This window comes from Telmatherina bonti (genome assembly GCF_933228915.1).
Source record: "Telmatherina bonti genome assembly, chromosome: 1".
Lineage (NCBI taxonomy): Eukaryota > Metazoa > Chordata > Actinopteri > Atheriniformes > Telmatherinidae > Telmatherina > Telmatherina bonti.
Window position 1 is genome coordinate 45,412,007 of NC_136619.1, and position 23,462 is coordinate 45,435,468.

General features: G+C 50.6%; 1 protein-coding gene across 1 annotated transcript in view; it reads left to right on the forward strand.

Annotated features, from left to right (window-relative positions):
- The window catches only part of trpm1a (transient receptor potential cation channel, subfamily M, member 1a), a gene marked incomplete at its 3' end in the record, with an annotated part of 223,195 nt that overhangs the window by 191,914 nt on the left and 7,819 nt on the right, over positions 1–23,462 (forward strand). Inside the window, exons 25-26 of the mRNA XM_079264958.1 lie at positions 14,412–14,614; positions 14,987–15,119. Of these exons, the coding sequence (XP_079121084.1) occupies positions 14,412–14,614; positions 14,987–15,119 (336 nt within the window). The remainder of the gene's footprint in view (positions 1–14,411; positions 14,615–14,986; positions 15,120–23,462) is intronic.

Below are 23,462 nucleotides of genomic sequence, written 5' to 3' on the forward strand. Positions count from 1 at the left end.
CACGTAGCGTCCACTATGTAGCCTCCACCATGTAGCCTCCACCATGTAGCCTCCACCACATAGCCTCCACCACGTAGTTTCCATAGTGTAGCCTCCACCACGTGGCATCCACCATGTAGCCTCCTCCACGTAACATCCACCACGTAGCCTCCACCATGTAGCCTCCACCACATAGCCTCCACCACGTAGTGTCCACCATGTAGCCTCCACCACGTAGCCTCCACCACGTGGCATCAACCATGTAGCCTCCACAACGTAGCCACCACCACGTAGCCTCCAAAACGTAGCCACCACCATGTACCGTCCACCATGTAGCCTCCACCACCTGGTATTAACCAGGTAGCGTCCACCACGTAGCATCCACCACATGGCATCCACCACGTAGCATCCACCACATGGCATCCACCACGTAGCATCCACCATGTAGCGTCCACGATGTAGGATCCACTATGTAGGATCCACTATGTAACGTCCACCACGGAGCATCCACCACGGAGCATCCACCACGGAGCATCCACCATGTAGCGTCCACCATGTAGCCTCCACCATTTAGCCTCCAACATGTAGCATCCACCATGTAGCATCCACCATGTAGCGTCCACCACGTAGCGTCCACCATGTAGTGTCCACCACGTAGCATCCACCACGTAGTGTCCACCATGTAGCCTCCACCATGTAGCCTCCAACATGTAGCCTCCACCATGTAGCCTCCAACATATAGCCTCCACCATGTAGCCTTCACCAAGTAGCCTCCACCATGTAGCCTAAACCATGTAGCCTCCACCACGTAGCATCCACAATATAGCCTCCACCACGTAGCATCCACCATGTAGACTACACCATGTAGCGTCCACCATGTAGCCTCCACCACGTACTGTCCACCATGTAGCCTTACCCACGTGGTATCCACCACATAGCATCCACCATCTGGCAACCACCACATAGAATCCACCATGTAGGCTCCACCATGTTGCCTCCACCATGTAGCCTCCACCATGTAGCCTCCACCATGTAGCGTCCACCATTTAGCCTCCAACATGTAGCCTCCACCACGTAGCATCCACCACGTGGAATCCACCACGTGGCGTCCACCACGTAGCGTCCACCATGTAGCCTCCACCACGTAGCTTCCACCATGTAGTGTCCACCACGTAGCATCCACCACGTAGTGTCCACCATGTAGCCTCCACCATATAGCCTCCAACATGTAGCCTCCACCATGTAGCCTCCAACATATAGCCTCCACCATGTAGCCTTCACCAAGTAGCCTCCACCATGTAGCCAAAACCATGTAGCCTCCACTACGTAGCATCCACAATATAGCCTCCACCACGTAGCCTCCACCACATAGCCTCCACGACGTAGTGTCCACCATGTAGCCTCCACCACGGGGCATCCATCGCGTAGCCTCCACCACGTAGCCTCCACCACGTGGTATCCACCATGTAGCCTCCACCACGTGGAATCCACCACGTGTCATCCACCATGTAGCCTCCACCATGTAGCCTCCACCACGTGGCATCCACCTTGTAGCATCCACCACGTAGCATCCACTATGTAGCCTCCACCACGTAGCATCCACAATATAGCCTCCACCACGTAGCATCCACCATGTAGACTACACCATGTAGCCTCCACCATGTAGCCTCCACCATGGAGCGTCCACCATTTAGCCTCCAACATGTAGCCTCCACCACGTAGCATCCACCACGTTGAATCCACCACGTGGCGTCCACCACGTAGCATCCACCATGTAGCCTCCACCACGTAGCTTCCACCATGTAGTGTCCACCACGTAGCATCCACCACGTAGCATCCACCACGTAGCGTCCAACATGTAGCCTCCACCATATAGCCTCCAACATGTAGCCTCCACCATGTAGCCTCCAACATATAGCCTCCACCATGTAGCCTTCACCAAGTAGCCTCCACCATGTAGCCTAAACCATGTAGCCTCCACCACGTAGCATCCACAATATAGCCTCCACCACGTAGCCTCCACCACATAGCCTCCACCACGTAGTGTCCACCATGTAGCCTCCACCACGTGGCATCCACCATGTAGCCTCCTCCACGTAATATCCACCACGTAATGTCCACCATGTAGCCTCCACCATGTAGCCTCCACCACGGGGCATCCATCGCGTAGCCTCCACCACGTAGCCTCCACCACGTGGTATCCACCATGTAGCCTCCACCACGTGGAATCCACCACGTGTCATCCACCATGTAGCCTCCACCATGTAGCCTCCACCACGTGGCATCCACCTTGTAGCATCCACCACGTAGCATCCACCACGTAGCCTCCACCACGTGGCAACCACCACGTAGCCTCCACCACATAGCATCCACCACGTAGCATCCACCACGTAGCATCCACCACGTAGCTTCCACCACGTAGCGTTCACCACGTAGCATCCACTATGTAGCCTCCACCATGTGGCAACCATTACGTAGCATCCACCATGTAGCCTCCACCACGTGGGATCCACCACGTAGCCTCCACCATGTTGCATCCACCATTTAGCCTCCACAACGTAGCCACCACCATGTAGCTTCCATCACCTGGTATCAACCAGGTAGCGTCCACCACGTAGGATCCACCATGTAACGTCCACCACGGAGCATCCACCACGGAGCATCCGCCACGTAGCATCCACCACGAAGCATACACCATGTAGGCTCCACCATGTAAAATCCACTACGTAGCATCCACCATGTAGCCTCCACCATGTAGCATCCACCATGTAGCTTCCAACATGTAGCCTCCAACATGTAGCCTCCACCATGTTGCCTCCACCATTTAGCCTCCACCATGTAGCCTCCACCACGTGGCATACACCATGTAGCCTCCACCACGTTGCATCCATCGCGTATCATCCACCACGTAGCCTCCACCACATGGCATCCACCATGTAGCTTCCACAACGTAGCCACCACTACGTAGCCTCCACAATGTAGCCGCCACCACGTACCGTCCACCATGTACCGTCCACCATGTAGCCTCCACCACGTGGTATCCACCACGTAGCTTCCACAACGTAGCCACCACTACGTAGCCTCCACAATGTAGCCGCCACCACGTACCGTCCACCATGTATCATCCACCACGTAGCCTCCACCACATGGCATCCACCATGTAGCTTCCACAACGTAGCCACCACTACGTAGCCTCCACAATGTAGCCGCCACCACGTACCGTCCACCATGTACCGTCCACCATGTAGCCTCCACCACGTGGTATCCACCACGTAGCGTTCACCACGTAGCATCCACTATGTAGCCTCCACCATGTGGCAACCATCACGTAGCATCCACCATGTAGCCTCCACCACGTGGAATCCACCACGTGGCGTCCACCACGTAGCGTCCACCATGTAGCCTCCACCACGTAGCCTCCACCACGTACCGTCCACCATGTAGCCTCCACCACCTGGTATCCACCATGTAGCGTCCACCACATAGCATCCACCATGTAGCATCCACCATGTGGCGTCCACCACGTAGCATCCACCACGTAGCATCCACCATGTAGCGTCCACCACGTAGCATCCACCACGTAGCGTCCACCACGTAGCGTCCACCATGTAGCCTCCACATTGTAGCCTCCACCATGTAGCCTCCAACATGTAGCCTCCACCACGTAGCCTCCACCACGTGGCATTCACCACGTAGCATCCACCATGTAGCGTCCACCACGTAGCATCCACCACGTAGCGTCCACCACGTAGCGTCCACCACGTAGCGTCCACCATGTAGCCTCCACATTGTAGCCTCCACCATGTAGCCTCCAACATGTAGCAACCACCACGTAGCATCCACCACGTAGCATACACCATGTAGGCTCCACCATTTAACATCCATTACGTAGCATCCACCATGTAGCCTCCACTACGTAGCATCCACCATGTAGCCTCCACCATGTAGCCTCCATCACGTGGCATCCACCACGTTGCCTCCACCACGTTGCATCCACCATGTAGCCTCCACAACGTAGCATACACCACGTAGCCTCCACAACGTAGCCGCCACCACGTACCGTCCACCATGTAGCCTCCACCACGTAGCATTCACCACATGGCATCCACCACGTAGCATCCACCATGTGGCGTCCACCACGTAGGATCCACCATGTAGCCTCCACCATGTAGCCTCAACCACGTGGCAACGACCACGTAGCATCCACCATGTAACCTCCACCATTTAGCATCCACCTTGTAGCCTCCAACATGTAGCCTCCACCACGTAGCATCCACCATGTATCCTCCACCACGTGGCATCCACCATGTAGCGTCCACGACGTAGTCTCCACCATGTTGCCTCCACCATGTAGCCTCCAACATTTAGCCTCCACCATGTAGCCTCCACCATGTAGCCTCCACCATGTAGTATCCACCATGTAGCCTCCACCAAGTAGCCTCCACCATGTTGCAACCACCACGTAACATCCAACACGTATCATACACCATGTAGGTTCCACCACGTAACATCCACTACGTAGCATCCACCATGTAGCCTCCACCACGTGGCATCCACGATGTAGCCTCCACCATGTAGCCTCCACCATGTAGCCTCCATCATGTAGCCTCCACCACGTGGCATCCACCATGTATCCTCCACCACGTAGCATCCACCATGTAGCGTCCACCACGTAGGATCCACCACGTAGCCTCCACATTGTAGCCTCCACCATGTAGCCTCCAACATGTAGCCTCCACCACGTAGCCTCCACCATGTGGCATTCACCACGTAGCATCCACCATGTAGCGTCCACCACGTAGCATCCACCACGTAGCGTCCACCACGTAGCGTCCACCATGTAGCATCCACCATGTAGCCTCCACCACGTGGCATCCACGATGTAGCCTACACCATGTAGCCTCCACCATGTAGCCTCCATCATGTAGCCTCCACCACGTGGCATCCACCATGTAGCCTCCACCACGTGGCAACCACCACGTAGCGTCCACCATGTAACCTCCACCACGTGGCACCCACCACGTAGCATCCACCACGTAGCATCCACCATGTACCCTCCACCATGTAGCCTCCACCATGTAGCCTCCACCATGTAGCCTCCACCACGTAGCGTCCACCATGTAGCCTCCACCATGTAGCCTCCAGCACGTAGCGTCCACCATGTAACCTCCACCACGTGGCATCCACCATGTAGCCTCCACCACGTGGCATCCACCATGTAGCCTCCACCACGTAGCATCCACCATGTAGCCTGCACCACGTAGCGTCCACCATGTAGCCTCCACAACGTAGCCGCCACCACGTACCGTCCACCATGTACCGTCCATCATGTAGCCTCCACCACGTGGTATCCACCATGTAGCGTCCACCACGTAGCATCCACCATGTAGACTACTCCATGTAGCGTCCACCATGTGGCCTCCACCACGTACTGTCCACCATGTAGCCTTACCCACGTGGTATCCACCATGTAGCGCCCACCACGTGGCAACCACCACATAGCATCCCCCATGTGTCAACCACCACATAGAATCCACCATGTAGCCTCCACCATGTAGCCTCCACCATGTAGCCTCCACTATGTAGCGTCCGCCATGTAGCCTCCACATTGTAGCCTCCACCACGTGGCATTCACCATGTAGCATCCAACATGTAGCATCCAACATATAGCCTCCACAATGTAGCCTACACCATGTAGCCTCCAACATGTAGCAACCACCACGTAGCATACACCATGTAGGCTCCACCATGTAACATCCACTACGTAGCATCCACCATGTAGCCTCCACTACGTAGCATCCACCATGTAGCCTCCACCATGTAGCCTCCATCACGTGGCATCCACCACGTAGCCTCCACCACGTTGCAACAACCATGTAGCCTCCACAACGTAGCCAACAACACGTAGCCTCCACAACGTAGCCGCCACCACGTACCGTCCACCATGTAGCCTCCACCACGTAGCATTCACCACATGGCATCCACCACATAGCATCCACCATGTAGCGTCCACCACGTAGGATCCACCATGTAGCCTCCACCATGTAGCATCCACCATGTAGCCTCCACCACGTGGCAACGACCACGTAGCATCCACTATGTAACCTCCACCATTTAGCATCCACCATGTAGCCTCCAACATGTAGCCTCCACCACGTAGCATCCACCATGTATCCTCCACCACGTGGCATCCACCATGTAGCGTCGACCACGTAGTCTCCACCATGTTGCCTCCACCGTGTAGCCTCCAACATTTAGCCTCCACCATGTAGCCTCCAACATGTCGCCTCCACCATGTAGCCACCACCATGTAGCCTCCACCAAGTAGCCTCCACCATGTTGCAACCACCACGTAACATCCAACACGTATCATACACCATGTAAGCTCCACCACGTAACATCCACTACGTAGCATCCACCATGCAGCCTCCACCACGTGGCATCCACGATGTAGCCTCCACCATGTAGCCTCCACCATGTAGCCTCCATCATGTAGCCTCCACCACGTGGCATCCACCATGTAACCTCCACCACGTGGCACCCACCACGTAGCATCGACCACGTAGCATCCACCATGTACCCTCCACCATGTAGCCTCCACCATGTAGCCTCCACCATGTAGCCTCCACCACGTAGCGTCCACCATGTAGCCTCCACCATGTAGCCTCCACCACGTAGCGTCCACCATGTAGCCTCCACCACGTAGCGTCCACCATGTAGCCTCCACCATGTAGCCTCCACCATGTAGCCTCCACCACGTAGCATCCACCATGTAGCCTGCACCATGTAGCCTGCACCATGTAGCCTGCACCACGTAGCGTCCACCATGTAGCCTCCACCATGTAGCCTCCACCATGTAGCCTCCACCACGTGGCATCCACCACGTAGCCTCCACCACGTTGCATCCACCACGTAGCCTCCACAACGTAGCAACCACCACGTAGCCTCCACAACGTAGCCACCACCATGTACCGTCCACCATGTACCGTCCACCATGTACCGTCCACCATGTACCGTCTACCATGTACCGTCTACCATGTACCGTCTACCATGTAGCCTCCACCACCTGGTATCCACCATGTAGCGTTCACCATGTAGCCTCCACCATGTAGCATCCACCACGTAGCATCCACCATGTAGCGTTCACCATGTAGCCTCTACCATGTAGCCTCAACCACGTGGCGTCAACCATGTAGCCTCCACCACGTAGTGTCCACCATGTAGCCTCCACCATGTAGACTCCACCACGAGGCATCCACCATGTAGCCTCCACCACGTAGCAACCACCACGTAGCATCCACCATGTAGCCTCCACCATGTAGCATCCACCATGAGGCCTCCACCATGTTGCCGCCACCATGTAGCCTCCACCACGTACCGTCCACCATGTGGCCTCCACCACTTGGCATCCACCATGTAGCCTCCACCATGTAGCCTCCACCATGTAGCATCCACCATGTCGCACCCAACACGTACCGTCCACCATGTAGCCTCCAACAAGTAGCCTCCACCACGTAGCGTCCACCACGAAGCATACACCATGTAGGCTCCACCATGTAAAATCCACTACGTAGCATCCACCATGTAGCCTCCACCATGTAGCATCCACCATGTAGCTTCCAACATGTAGCCTCCAACATGTAGCCTCCACCATGTTGCCTCCACCATTTAGCCTCCACCATGTAGCCTCTACCACGTGGCATACACCATGTAGCCTCCACCACGTTGCATCCATCGCGTATCATCCACCACGTAGCCTCCACCACATGGCATCCACCATGTAGCTTCCACAACGTAGCCACCACCACGTAGCCTCCACAATGTAGCCGCCACCACGTACCGTCCACCATGTACCGTCCACCATGTAGCCTCCACCACGTGGTATCCACCATGTAGCGTCCACCACGTAGCATCCACCATGTAGACTACACCATGTAGCGTCCACCATGTAGCCTCCACCACGTACTGTCCACCATGTAGCCTTACCCACGTGGTATCCACCATGTAGCGTCCACCACGTGGTAACCACCACATAGCATCCACCATCTGGCAACCACCACATAGAATCCACCATGTAGGCTCCACCATGTAGCCTCCACCATGTAACCTCCACCATGTAGCCTCCACCATGTAGCGTCCACCATGTAGCCTCCAACATGTAGCCTCCACCACGTAGCATCCACCACGTGGCATCCACCATGTAGCCTCCACCACGTGGAATCCACCACGTGGCGTCCACCACGTAGCGTCCACCATGTAGCCTCCACCACGTAGCCTCCACCACGTACCGTCCACCATGTAGCCTCCACCACCTGGTATCCACCATATAGCGTCCACCACATAGCATCCACCATGTAGCATCCACCATGTGGCGTCCACCACGTAGCATCCACCATGTAGCGTCCACCACGTAGCATCCACCACGTAGCGTCCACCACATAGCGTCCACCATGTAGCCTCCACATTGTAGCCTCCACCATGTAGCCTCCAACATGTAGCCTCCACCACGTAGCCTCCACCACGTGGCATTCACCACGTAGCATCCACCATGTAGCGTCCACCACGTAGCATCCACCACGTAGCGTCCACCACGTAGCGTCCACCACGTAGCGTCCACCACGTAGCGTCCACCATGTAGCCTCCACATTGTAGCCTCCACCACATGGCATCCACCACATAGCATCCACCATGTGGCGTCCACCACGTAGGATCCACCATGTAGCCTCCACCATGTAGCGTCCACCATGTAGCCTCCACCACGTGGCAACGACCACGTAGCATCCACCATGTAACCTCCACCACGTAGCCTCCACCATGTAGCCTCCACATTGTAGCCTCCACCATGTAGCATCCACCATGTCGCACCCAACACGTACCGTCCACCATGTAGCCTCCAACAAGTAGCCTCCACCACGTAGCGTCCACCACGAAGCATACACCATGTAGGCTCCACCATGTAAAATCCACTACGTAGCATCCACCATGTAGCCTCCACCATGTAGCATCCACCATGTAGCTTCCAACATGTAGCCTCCAACATGTAGCCTCCACCATGTTGCCTCCACCATTTAGCCTCCACCATGTAGCCTCCACCACGTGGCATACACCATGTAGCCTCCACCACGTTGCATCCATCGCGTATCATCCACCACGTAGCCTCCACCACATGGCATCCACCATGTAGCTTCCACAACGTAGCCACCACCACGTAGCCTCCACAATGTAGCCGCCACCACGTACCGTCCACCATGTACCGTCCACCATGTAGCTTCCACCACGTAGCATCCACCATGTAGACTACACCATGTAGCGTCCACCATGTAGCCTCCACCACGTACTGTCCACCATGTAGCCTTACCCACGTGGTATCCACCATGTAGCGTCCACCACGTGGCAACCACCACATAGCATCCACTATCTGGCAACCACCACATAGAATCCACCATGTAGGCTCCACCATGTAGCCTCCACCATGTAGCCTCCACCATGTAGCGTCCACCATGTAGCCTCCAACATGTAGCCTCCACCACGTAGCATCCACCACGTGGCATCCACCATATAGCCTCCACCACGTGGAATCCACCACGTGGCGTCCACCACGTAGCGTCCACCATGTAGCCTCCACCACGTAGCCTCCACCACGTACCGTCCACCATGTAGCCTCCACCACCTGGTATCCACCATGTAGCGTCCACCACATAGCATCCACCATGTAGCATCCACCATGTGGCGTCCACCACGTAGCATCCACCACGTAGCATCCACCATGTAGCGTCCACCACGTAGCATCCACCACGTAGCATCCACCACGTAGCGTCCACCACGTAGCGTCCACCATGTAGCCTCCACATTGTAGCCTCCACCATGTAGCCTCCAACATGTAGCCTCCACCACGTAGCCTCCACCACGTGGCATTCTCCACGTAGCATCCACCATGTAGCGTCCACCACGTAGCATCCACCACGTAGCGTCCACCACGTAGCGTCCACCACGTAGCGTCCACCACGTAGCGTCCACCATGTAGCCTCCACATTGTAGCCTCCACCACATGGCATCCACCACATAGCATCCACCATGTGGCGTCCACCACGTAGGATCCACCATGTAGCCTCCACCATGTAGCGTCCACCATGTAGCCTCCACCACGTGGCAACGACCACGTAGCATCCACCATGTAACCTCCACCACGTAGCGTCCACCATGTAGCCTCCACATTGTAGCCTCCACCATGTAGCCTCCAACATGTAGCCTCCACCACGTAGCCTCCACCACGTGGCATTCACCACGTAGCATCCACCACGTAGCGTCCACCATGTAGCCTCCACATCGTAGCCTCCACCATGTAGCCTCCAACATGTAGCAACCACCACGTAGCATCCACCACGTAGCATACACCATGTAGGCTCCACCATGTAACATCCATTACGTAGCATCCACCATGTAGCCTCCACTACGTAGCATCCACCATGTAGCCTCCATCATGTGGCATCCACCACGTAGCCTCCACCACGTTGCATCCACCATGTAGCCTCCACAACGTAGCATACACCACGTAGCCTCCACAACGTAGCCGCCACCACGTACCGTCCACCATGTAGCCTCCACCACGTAGCATTCACCACATGGCATCCACCACATAGCATCCACCATGTGGCGTCCACCACGTAGTATCCACCATGTAGCCTCCACCATGTAGCGTCCACCATGTAGCCTCCACCACGTAGCAACAACCACGTAGCATCCACCATGTAACCTCCACCATTTAGCATCCACCTTGTAGCCTCCAACATGTAGCCTCCACCACGTAGCATCCACCATGTATCCTCCACCACGTGGCATCCACCATGTAGCGTCCACCACGTAGTCTCCACCATGTTGCCTCCACCATGTAGCCTCCAACATTTAGCCTCCACCATGTGGCCTCCACCATGTAGCCTCCACCATGTAGTATCCACCATGTAGCCTCCACCAAGTAGCCTCCACCATGTTGCAACCACCACGTAACATCCAACACGTATCATACACCATGTAGGCTCCACCACGTAACATCCACTACGTAGCATCCACCATGTAGCCTCCACCACGTGGCATCCACGATGTAGCCTCCACCATGTAGCCTCCACCATGTAGCCTCCATCATGTAGCCTCCACCACGTGGCATCCACCATGTATCCTCCACCACGTAGCATCCACCATGTAGCGTCCACCACGTAGGATCCACCACGTAGCCTCCACATTGTAGCCTCCACCATGTAACCTCCAACATGTAGCCTCCACCACGTAGCCTCCACCATGTGGCATTCACCACGTAGCATCCACCATGTAGCGTCCACCACGTAGCATCCACCACGTAGCGTCCACCACGTAGCGTCCACCACGTAGCGTCCACCATGTAGCCTCCACATTGTAGCCTCCACCACGTGGCATTCACCACGTAGCATCCAACATGTAGCATCCAACATGTAGCCTCCACAATGTAGCCTCCACCATGTAGCCTCCAACATGTAGCAACCACCACGTAGCATCCACCACGTAGCATACACCATGTAGGCTCCACCATGTAACATCCACTACGTAGCATCCACCATGTAGCCTCCACTACGTAGCATCCACCATTCAGCCTCCACCATGTAGCCTCCATCACGTGGCATCCACCACGTACCCTCCACCACGTTGCAACAACCATGTAGCCTCCACAACGTAGCCAACACCACGTAGCCTCCACAACGTAGCCGCCACCACGTACCGTCCACCATGTAGCCTCCACCACGTAGCATTCACCACATGGCATCCACCACATAGCATCCACCATGTAGCGTCCACCACGTAGGATCCACCATGTCGCCTCCACCATGTAGCCTCCACCACGTGGCAACGACCACGTAGCATCCACCATGTAACCTCCACCATTTAGCATCCACCTTGTAGCCTCCAACATGTAGCCTCCACCACGTAGCATCCACCATGTATCCTCCACCACGTGGCATCCACCATGTAGCGTCCACCACGTAGTCTCCACCATGTTGCCTCCACCATGTAGCCTCCAACATTTAGCCTCCACCATGTAGCCTCCAACATGTAGCCTCCACCATGTAGCATCCACCATGTAGCCTCCACCAAGTAGCCTCCACCATGTTGCAACCACCACGTAACATCCAACACGTATCATACACCATGTAAGCTCCACCATGTAACATCCACTACGTAGCATCCACCATGCAGCCTCCATCATGTAGCCTCCACCACGTGGCATCCACCATGTAGCCTCCACCACGTGGCAACCACCACGTAGCCTCCACCATGTAACCTCCACCACGTGGCACCCACCACGTAGCATCGACCACGTAGCATCCACCATGTACCCTCCACCATGTAGCCTCCACCACGTAGCGTCCACCATGTAGCCTCCACCATGTAGCCTCCACCACGTAGCGTCCACCATGTAGCCTCCACCACGTGGCATCCACCATGTAGCCTCCACCACGTAGCATCCACCATGTAGCCTGCACCATGTAGCCTGCACCACGTAGCGTCCACCATGTAGCCTCCACCATGTAGCCTCCACCATGTAGCCTCCACCACGTGGCATCCACCACGTAGCCTCCACCACGTTGCATCCACCACGTAGCCTCCACAACGTAGCCACCACCACGTAGCCGCCACAACGTAGCCACCACCATGTACCGTCCACCATGTACCGTCCACCATGTACCGTCTACCATGTACCGTCTACCATGTACCGTCTACCATGTAGCCTCCACCACCTGGTATCCACCATGTAGCGTTCACCATGTAGCCTCCACCATGTAGCATCCACCACGTAGCATCCACCATGTAGCGTTCACCATGTAGCCTCCACCATGTAGCCTCAACCACGTGGCGTCCACCATGTAGCCTCCACCACGTAGTGTCCACCATGTAGCCTCCACCATGTAGACTCCACCACGAGGCATCCACCATGTAGCCTCCACCACGTAGCAACCACCACGTAGCATCCACCATGTAGCCTCCACCATGTAGCATCCACCATGAGGCCTCCACCATGTAGCCGCCACCATGTAGCCTCCACCACGTACCGTCCACCATGTGGCCTCCACCACTTGGCATCCACCATGTAGCCTCCACCATGTAGCCTTCACCACGTGGCATCCATCGCGTAGCATCCACCACGTAGCCTCCACCACATGGCATCCACCATGTAGCCTCCACAACGTGGCAATCACCACGTAGCCTCCACAACGTAGCCGCCACCACGTTCCGTCCACCATGTAGCCTCCACCACATGGTATCCACCATGTAGCGTCCACCACGTAGCATCCACCACGTAGTATCCACCACGTAGCATCCACCACGTAGCATCCACCATGTAGCGTCCACCACGTAGCATTCACCATGTAGCGTCCACCACATGGCAACCACCACGTAGCATCCACCACGTAGCATCCACCATGTAGTGTCCACCATGTAGCGTCCACCATGTAGCTTCCAACATGTAGCCTCCACCACGTGGCATCCACCACGTAGCATCCACCATGTAGCCTCCACCATGTAGCGTCCACCATGTAGCCTCCACCACGTACTGCCCACCATGTAACCTCAACCACGTAACATCCACCATGTAGTGTCCACCACGTAGCGTCCACCACGTAGCATCCACCACGTAGCGTCCACCATGTAGCCTCAAACATGTAGCCTCCAACATGTAGCCTCCACCATGTAGCCTCCACCACGTAGCCTTCACCACGTAGCCTCCACCAAGTAGCCTTCACCACGTAGCCTCCACCAAGTAGCGTCCACCAAGTAGCGTCCACCAAGTAGCGTCCACCAAGTAGCGTCCACCACGTAGCGTCCACCACGTAGTGTCCACCATGTAGCCTCAACCACGTGGCGTCCACCATGTAGCCTCCACCACGTAGTGTCCACCATGTAGCCTCCACCATGTAGACTCAACCACGAGGCATCCACCATGTAGCCTCCACCACGTGGCATCCACCACAAGTCATCCACCATGTAGCGTCCACCATGTAGCCTCCACCATGTAGCCTCCATCATGTAGCCTCCACCATGTGGCATCCACCATGTAGCATCCACCACGTAGCATCCGCCATGTAGCCTCCACCACGTGGCAACCACCACGTAGCCTCCACCAGATAGCATCCACCATGTAGCCTCCACAACATAGCCACCACCACGTAGCCGCCACCACATAGCCTCACCAGGTAGCCTCACCAGGTAGCCTCACCACGTAGCCCTCACCACGTAGCCTTCACCACATAGTCTTCACCACATAGCATCCACCGCGTAGCTTCCACCATGTAGCATAGCACCCACTGCTGTAGGATAGAATTGTATGGAAAGGATCCTAAGATCCACCTGGATAAAACTCCACCAGTTAGCATAGATTCATCTTTTTTCTTTTTCTTCCTCCAAAGCAACACTTTCTTCGAGGTGAAGTCCATCTCCAATCAGGTGTGGAAGTTCCAGAGGTATCAGCTGATCATGACCTTCCATGACCGACCCATCCTGCCCCCGCCCCTAATCATCTTCCCTCACATCTATATTGTGATGAAGAGGCTGTGCTGCCGCTGCCGACGAAGGGCAGAGGGGGAGCATGATGACCGCGAGAGGCGACTACGTAAGACACCTCATTGAAGCGTCTGGGGCGGGGCCTGATGGCTCCTTCACTTAGGCTGGGGGCGGAGTCTGACTACTGATGTTCAGTAATTAAGACACTTATATAAAAAACTATCCTGAAGTTGAATGAAAATATAACCAATAGCAAAAGGCAGACAGACAGGAGGTGATATTCAGTTGGCTGCTGGTGCATTGCAGTGATATAGTGGACTTTTAAAATCCACCAAGCTGCAGGGGTAGCATCGGTTGTATAAACAATACAATTTTGAGATGGGACTAAGAAGTGGAGGTTCATACTGGTCTTAACCGGACAGAACCCGGCCATCAAAACCATCCCTGTCTCTCATCCCTGGTGGTTCCCATGTTTCCACAGAGCTGGTGCTTAGTCCAGAAGAACTGAAAGGTCTACACGAGTTTGAGGAGCAGTGTGTGGAGGAGTACTTCAGAGAGAAGGATGACGAGAAGCAGTCGTCCAACAATGAGCGAATTCGAGTCACATCAGAGAGGTGAGCAGCTAAATCACACCAGACGGTCTACAATCAGTTGGTCTACGATCAGACAGCCTGCTATCAGTTGCTCTATGATCAGATGGTCAACCATCAGATGGTCTACGATCAGTTGGTCCACATTTAGATGGTCTATAATCAGATGGTCTACAATCAGATGGTATACGATCAGATGGTCTACGATCAGTTGGTCTACATGTAGATAGTCTACGATCAGATGGTCTACGATCAGACGGTCTACCATAAGATGGTCTACATTTAAAAGGTCTCTGATTAGATGGTCTAAGATCAGTTGGTCTACCATCAGATGCTCTATGATCAGATGGTCTACATTTAAAAGGTCTACGATCGGATGGTCTACGATTGGATGGTCTACGATCAGATGGTCCACATTTAGATGGTCTACGATCAGTTGGTCAACGATCAGATGGTCTACGATCGGATGGTCTAAGATTAGATGGTCTGCATTTAAAAGGTCTACGATCGTATGGTCTACGATCGGATGCTCTACGATCAGATGGTCTACAATCAGATGGTCTACGATCAGATGGTGTACGATTGAATGGTATACGATCAGAAGGTCTACATTTAAATGGTCTACATTTATATGGTCTGCGATCGAATGGTCTACCATCAGATGGTCTACGATCAGATGGTCTACGATCAGATGGTGTACGATTGAATGGTATACGATCAGAAGGTCTACATTTAAATGGTCTACATTTAGATGGTCTGCGATCAAATAGTCTACGATCAGATGGTCTACGAAAGATGGTCTACCATAAGATGGTCTACGATCAGTTGGTATACACTTACATGGTCTACCATCAGTTGGTCTACAATAAGATGGTCTACGATCAGTTGGTCTACATTTAGATGGTCTATAATCAAATGGTCTACAATCAGATGATCTACAATCAGATGGTCAACATTTAAATGGTCTACATTTAGATGGTCTACCATCAGTTGGTCTACATTTAGATGGTGTACGATCAGTTGGTCTACGATCAGATGGTCTACCATCAGTTGGTCTACATTTAGATGATCTTCGATCAGTTGGTCTACATTTAGATTGTCTACGATCAGTTGGTCTACGATCAGATGGTCTACATTGAGATGGTCTACATTTACATGGTCTACATTTAGATGGTCTACCATCAGTTGGTCTACATTTAGATGGTCTACCATCAATTGGTCTACCATCAGATGCTCTACGATCAGATGGTCTACATTTAAAAGGTCTACGATCGGATGGTCTACGATTGGATGGTCCACGATCAGATGGTCTAGGATAAGATGGTCTACCATCAGATGCTCTACGATCAGTTGGTCTACATTTAGATGGTCTACCATCAGTTGGTCTGCATTTAGATGGCCTACGATCAGATGGTCTACGATCAGATGGTCTATGATAAGATGGTCTACCATCAGATGCTCTACGATCAGATGGTCTACATTTAGATGGTCGACGATCGGATGGTCTATGATCGGATGGTGTACGATTGAATGGTATACGATCAGAAGGTCTACATTTAAATGGTCTACATTTAGATGGTCTGCGATCAAATAGTCTACGATCAGATGGTCTACAAAAGATGGTCTACCATAACATGGTCTACGATCAGTTGGTCTACATTTAGATGGTCTACCATCAGTTGGTCTACATTTAGATGGTCTACCATCAGTTAGTCTACATTTAGATGGCCTACGATCAGATGGTCTACGATCAGATGGTCTATGATAAGATGGTCTACCATCAGATGCTCTACGATCAGATGGTCTACATTTAAAAGGTCTACGATCTGATGGTCCACAATCAGATGGTCTATGATCAGATGGTCTACATTTAAATGGTCTACATTAAGATTGTCTACGATCAGATGTTCTACGATCAGATGGTCTACCATCAGATGGTCTACGATCAGATGGTCTACATTTAAAAGGTCTACGATCGGATGGTCTACGATCGGATGGTCTACAATCAGATGGTCTACGATCAGATGGTCTACATTTAAATGGTCTACATTTAGATTGTCTACGATCAGATGGTCTACGATCAGATGGTCTACCATCAGATGGTCTACGATCAGATGGTCTCCATTTTGATGGTCTACCATCAGTTGGTCTACGATCAGATGGTCTACGATCAGTTTGTCCACATTTAGATGGTCTATAATCAGATGGTCTACAGTCAGATGGTGTACGATCAGTTGGTCTACATGTAGATAGTCTATGATCAGATGGTCTACATTTAGATGGTCTACAATCAGATGGTCTACGATCAGACGGTCTACCATCAGATGGTCTACGATCAGATGGTCTATGATAAGATGGTCTACCATCAGATGCTCTACGATCAGATGGTCTACATTTAAAAAGTCTACGATCGGATGGTCTACGATCAGATGGTCTACGATCAGATGGTCTACGATCAGATGGTGTACGATTGAATGGTATACGATCAGAAGGTCTACATTTAAATGGTCTACATTTAGATGGTCTGCGATCAAATAGTCTACGATCAGATGGTCTACGATCAGATGGTCTACGAAAGATGGTCTACCATAAGATGGTCTACATTTACATGGTCTACATTTAGATGGTTTACCATCAGTTGGTCTACATTTAGATGGTCTACCATCAATTGGTCTACCATTGGATGCTCTACGATCAGATGGTCTACATTTAGATGGTCTACCATCAGTTGGTCTGCATTTAGATGGCCTACGATCAGATGGTCTACGATCAGATGGTCTATGATAAGATGGTCTACCATCAGATGCTCTACGATCAGATGGTCTACATTTAGATGGTCTACGATCGGATGGTGTATGATCGGATGGTGTACGATTGAATGGTATACGATCAGAAGGTCTACATTTAAATGGTCTACATTTAGATGGTCTGCGATCAAATGGTCTACCATCAGATGGTCTACCATGAGATGGTCTACGATCAGATGGTGTACGATTGAATGGTATACGATCAGAAGGTCTACATTTAAATGGTCTACATTTAGATGGTCTGCGATCAAATAGTCTACGATCAGATGGTCTACGAAAGATGGTCTACCATAAGATGGTCTACGATCAGTTGGTATACACTTACATGGTCTACCATCAGTTGGTCTACAATAAGATGGTCTACGATCAGTTGGTCTACATTTAGATGGTCTATAATCAAATGGTCTACAATCAGATGATCTACAATCAGATGGTCAACATTTAAATGGTCTACATTTAGATGGTCTACCATCAGTTGGTCTACATTTAGATGGTGTACGATCAGTTGGTCTAAGATCAGATGGTCTACCATCAGTTGGTCTACATTTAGATGATCTTCGATCAGTTGGTCTACATTTAGATTGTCTACGATCAGTTGGTCTACGATCAGATGGTCTACATTGAGATGGTCTACATTTAGATGGTCTACATTTACATGGTCTACATTTAGATGGTCTACCATCAGTTGGTCTACATTAAGATGGTCTACCATCAATTGGTCTACCATCAGATGCTCTACGATCAGATGGTCTACATTTAAAAGGTCTACGATCGGATGGTCTACGATTGGATGGTCCACGATCAGATGGTCTAGGATAAGATGGTCTACCATCAGATGCTCTACGATCAGTTGGTCTACATTTAGATGGTCTACCATCAGTTGGTCTGCATTTAGATGGCCTACGATCAGATGGTCTACGATCAGATGGTCTATGATAAGATGGTCTACCATCAGATGCTCTACGATCAGATGGTCTACATTTAGATGGTCGACGATCGGATGGTCTATGATCGGATGGTGTACGATTGAATGGTATACGATCAGAAGGTCTACATTTAAATGATCTACATTTAGATAGTCTGCGATCAAATAGTCTACGATCAGATGGTCTACGATCAGATGGTCTACAAAAGATGGTCTACCATAACATGGTCTACGATCAGTTGGTCTACATTTAGATGGTCTACCATCAGTTGGTCTACATTTAGATGGTCTACCATCAGTTGGTCTACATTTAGATGGCCTACGATCAGATGGTCTACGATCAGATGGTCAATGATAAGATGGTCTACCATCAGATGCTCTACGATCAGATGGTCTACATTTAAAAGGTCTACGATCTGATGGTCCACAATCAGATGGTCTACGATCAGTTGGTTTACATTTAAATGGTCTACATTAAGATTGTCTACGATCAGATGTTCTACGATCAGATGGTCTACCATCAGATGGTCTACGATCAGATGGTCTACATTTAAAAGGTCTACGATCGGATGGTCTACGATCGGATGGTCTACAATCAGATGGTCTACGATCAGATGGTCTACATTTAAATGGTCTACATTTAGATTGTCTACGATCAGATGTTCTACGATCAGATGGTCTACCATCAGATGGTCTACGATCAGATGGTCTCCATTTTGATGGTCTACCATCAGTTGGTCTACGATCAGATGGTCTACGATCAGTTTGTCCACATTTAGATGGTCTATAATCAGATGGTCTACAGTCAGATGGTGTACGATCAGTTGGTCTACATGTAGATAGTCTACCATCAGATGGTCTACGATCAGATGGTCTATGATAAGATTGTCTACCATCAGATGCTCTACGATCAGATGGTCTACATTTAAAAAGTCTACGATCGGATGGTCTACGATCAGATGGTCTACGATCAGATGGTCTACGATCAGATGGTCTACGATCAGATGGTGTACGATTGAATGGTATACGATCAGAAGGTCTACATTTAAATGGTCTACATTTAGATGGTCTGCGATCAAATAGTCTACGATCAGATGGTCTACGATCAGATGGTCTACGAAAGATGGTCTACCATAAGATGGTCTACATTTACATGGTCTACATTTAGATGGTTTACCATCAGTTGGTCTACATTTAGATGGTCTACCATAACATGGTCTACGATCAGTTGGTCTACATTTAGATGGTCTACCATCAGTTGGTCTACATTTAGATGGCCTACGATCAGATGGTCTACGATCAGATGCTCTACGATCAGATGGTCTACATTTAAAAGGTCTACGATCGGATGGTCTACAATCAGATGGTCTACGATCAGATGGTCTACGATCAGTTTGTCCACATTTAGATGGTCTATAATCAGATGGTCTACAGTCAGATGGTGTACGATCAGTTGGTCTACATGTAGATAGTCTATGATCAGATGGTCTACATTTAGATGGTCTACAATCAGATGGTCTACGATCAGATGGTCTACGATCAGATGGTCTACGATCAGATGGTGTACGATTGAATGGTATACGATCAGAAGGTCTACATTTAAATGGTCTACATGTAGATGGTCTATAATCAGATGGTCTACAGTCAGATGGTGTACGATCAGTTGGTCTACATGTAGATAGTCTACGATCAGATGGTCTACGATCAGATGGTCTACGAAAGATGGTCTACCATAAGATGGTCTACGATCAGTTGGTATACACTTACATGGTCTACCATCAGTTGGTCTACAATCAGATGGTCTACGATCAGTTGGTCTACATTTAGATGGTCTACGATCAAATGGTCTACAATCAGATGATCTACAATCAGATGGTCAACATTTAGGTGGTCTAAGATCAGTTGGTCTACGATCAGATGGTCTACCATCAGTTGGTCTACATTTAGATGATCTTCGATCAGTTGGTCTACATTTAGATTGTCTACAATCAGTTGGTCTGCGATCAGATGGTCTACATTGAGATGGTCTACATTTACATGGTCTACATTTAGATGGTCTACCATCAGTTGGTCTACATTTAGATGGTCTACCATCAATTGGTCTACCATCAGATGCTCTACGATCAGATGGTCTACATTTAAAAGGTCTACGATCGGATGGTCTACGATTGGATGGTCTACGATCAGATGGTCTAGGATCGGATGGTCTACCATCAGATGCTCTACGATCAGTTGGTCTACATTTAGATGGTCTACCATCAGTTGGTCTACAATCAGATGGCCTACGATCAGATGGTCTACGATCAGATGGTCTATGATAAGATGGTCTACCATCAGATGCTCTACGATCAGATGGTCTACATTTAAAAGGTCTACGATCGGATGGTCTACGATCGGATGGTCTAAAATCAGATGGTCTACGATCAGATGGTCTACATTTAAATGTTCTACGATCAGATGGTCGAAATATAGATGGTCTACATTTAGATGGTCTACAATTAGATGATCTACGATCAGCTGGTCTACATTTAAAAGGTCTACGATCAGTTGGTCTACGATCAGATGGTCTACCATCAGATGGTCTACGATCAGTTGGTCTACGATCAGATGGTCTACCATCAGATGGTCTAAGATCAGATGGTCCACGATCAGATGGTCTACATTTAAAAAGTCTACAATCGGATGGTCTACAATCAGATGGTCTACATTTAGATGGTCTACGATCAGTTTGTCTACAATCAGATGGTCTACGTTTAAATGGTCTACGATCAGATATTCTTTATTTAGATGGTCTACATTTAGATGGTCTACAATTAGACGGTCTACACTTTGATGGTCTACAATCAGTTGGTCTACATTTAAATTGTCTACGGTCAGTTGGTCTACGATCAGATGGTCTACAATCAGATGGTCTACGATCGGATGGACTACGATCAGATGGTCTACATTTAAAAGGTCTACGATCGGATGGTCTACGATCAGATGGTCTACCAACAGATGCTCCACGATCAGATGCTCTACGATCAGATGCTCTACATTTAAAAGATCTACGATCGGATGGTCTACGATCGGATGGTCTACGATCATATGGTCTACGATCAGATGGTCTACGATCGGATGGTCTACCATCAGTTGGTCAACGATCAGATGGTCTACAATCAGAAGGTCTAAAATCAGATGGTGTATGATCAGATGGTCTACGATCAGATGGTCTACATTTAAAAGGTCTACGATCGGATGGTCTACGATCGGATGGTCTACGATCAGATGGTCTACCATCAGATGCTCAACGATCAGATGCTCTACGATCAGATGCTCTACATTTAAAAGATCTACGATCGGATGGTCTACGATCGGATGGTCTACGATCATATGGTCTACGATCAGATGGTCTACGATCGGATGGTCTACGATCAGATGATCTACCATCATATGGTCTACGATCAGTTGGTCTACGATCAGATGGTCTACCATCAGATGGTCTAAGATCAGATGGTCCACGATCAGATGGTCTACATTTGAAAAGGTCTACAATCGGATGGTCCACAATCGGATGGTCTACATTTAGATGGTCTACGATCAGTTTGTCTACAATCAGATGGTCTACGTTTAAATGGTCTACGATCAGATATTCTATATTTACATGGTCTACATTTAGATGGTCTACATTTAGACGGTCTACACTTTGATGGTCTACAATCAGTTGGTCTACATTTAAATTGTCTACGGTCAGTTGGTCTACGACCAGATGGTCTACAATCAGATGGTCTACGATCGGATGGACTACGATCAGATGGTCTACGATCAGATGGTCTACATTGAAAAGGTCTACGATCGGATGGTCTACGATCAGATGGTCTACCATCAGATGCTCCACGATCAGATGCTCTACGATCAGATGCTCTACATTTAAAAGATCTACGATCAGATGGTCTACGATCGGATGGTCTACGATCATATGGTCTACGATCAGATGGTCTACGATCGGATGGTCTACGATCAGCTGGTCTACGATCGGATGGTCTATGATCAGATGGTCCACAATCAGATGGTCAACGATCAGATGGTCTACAATCAGTTGGTCTACGATCGGATGGTCTGCGATCAGATGGTCCACGATCAGATGGTCTATGATCAGATGGTCTACGATCAGATGGTCTACGATTGGATGGTCTACAATCAGATGGTCAACAATCAGATGGTCTACAATCAGTTGGTCAACAATCGGATGGTCTACAATCAGATGGTCTACCATCAGATGCTCCACAATCAGATGCTCTACGATCAGATGCTCTACATTTAAAAGATCTACGATCGGATGGTCTACGATCGGATGGTCTACGATCATATGGTCTACGATCAGATGGTCTACGATCGGATGGTGTGCGATCAGATGGTCTACGATCGGATGGTCTACGATCAGATGTTCTACGATAAGATCGTCTACCATCAGATGCTCTACATTTAAAAGGTCTACAATCTGATGGTATACGATCAGTTGGTCTACGATCAGTTGGTCTACGATCAGATGGTATACAATCAGATGGTCTAAGATCAGATGGTCCACGATCAGATGGTCCACATTTAAAAGGTCTATTATTGGATGGTCTACAATCGGATGGTCTACATTTAGAT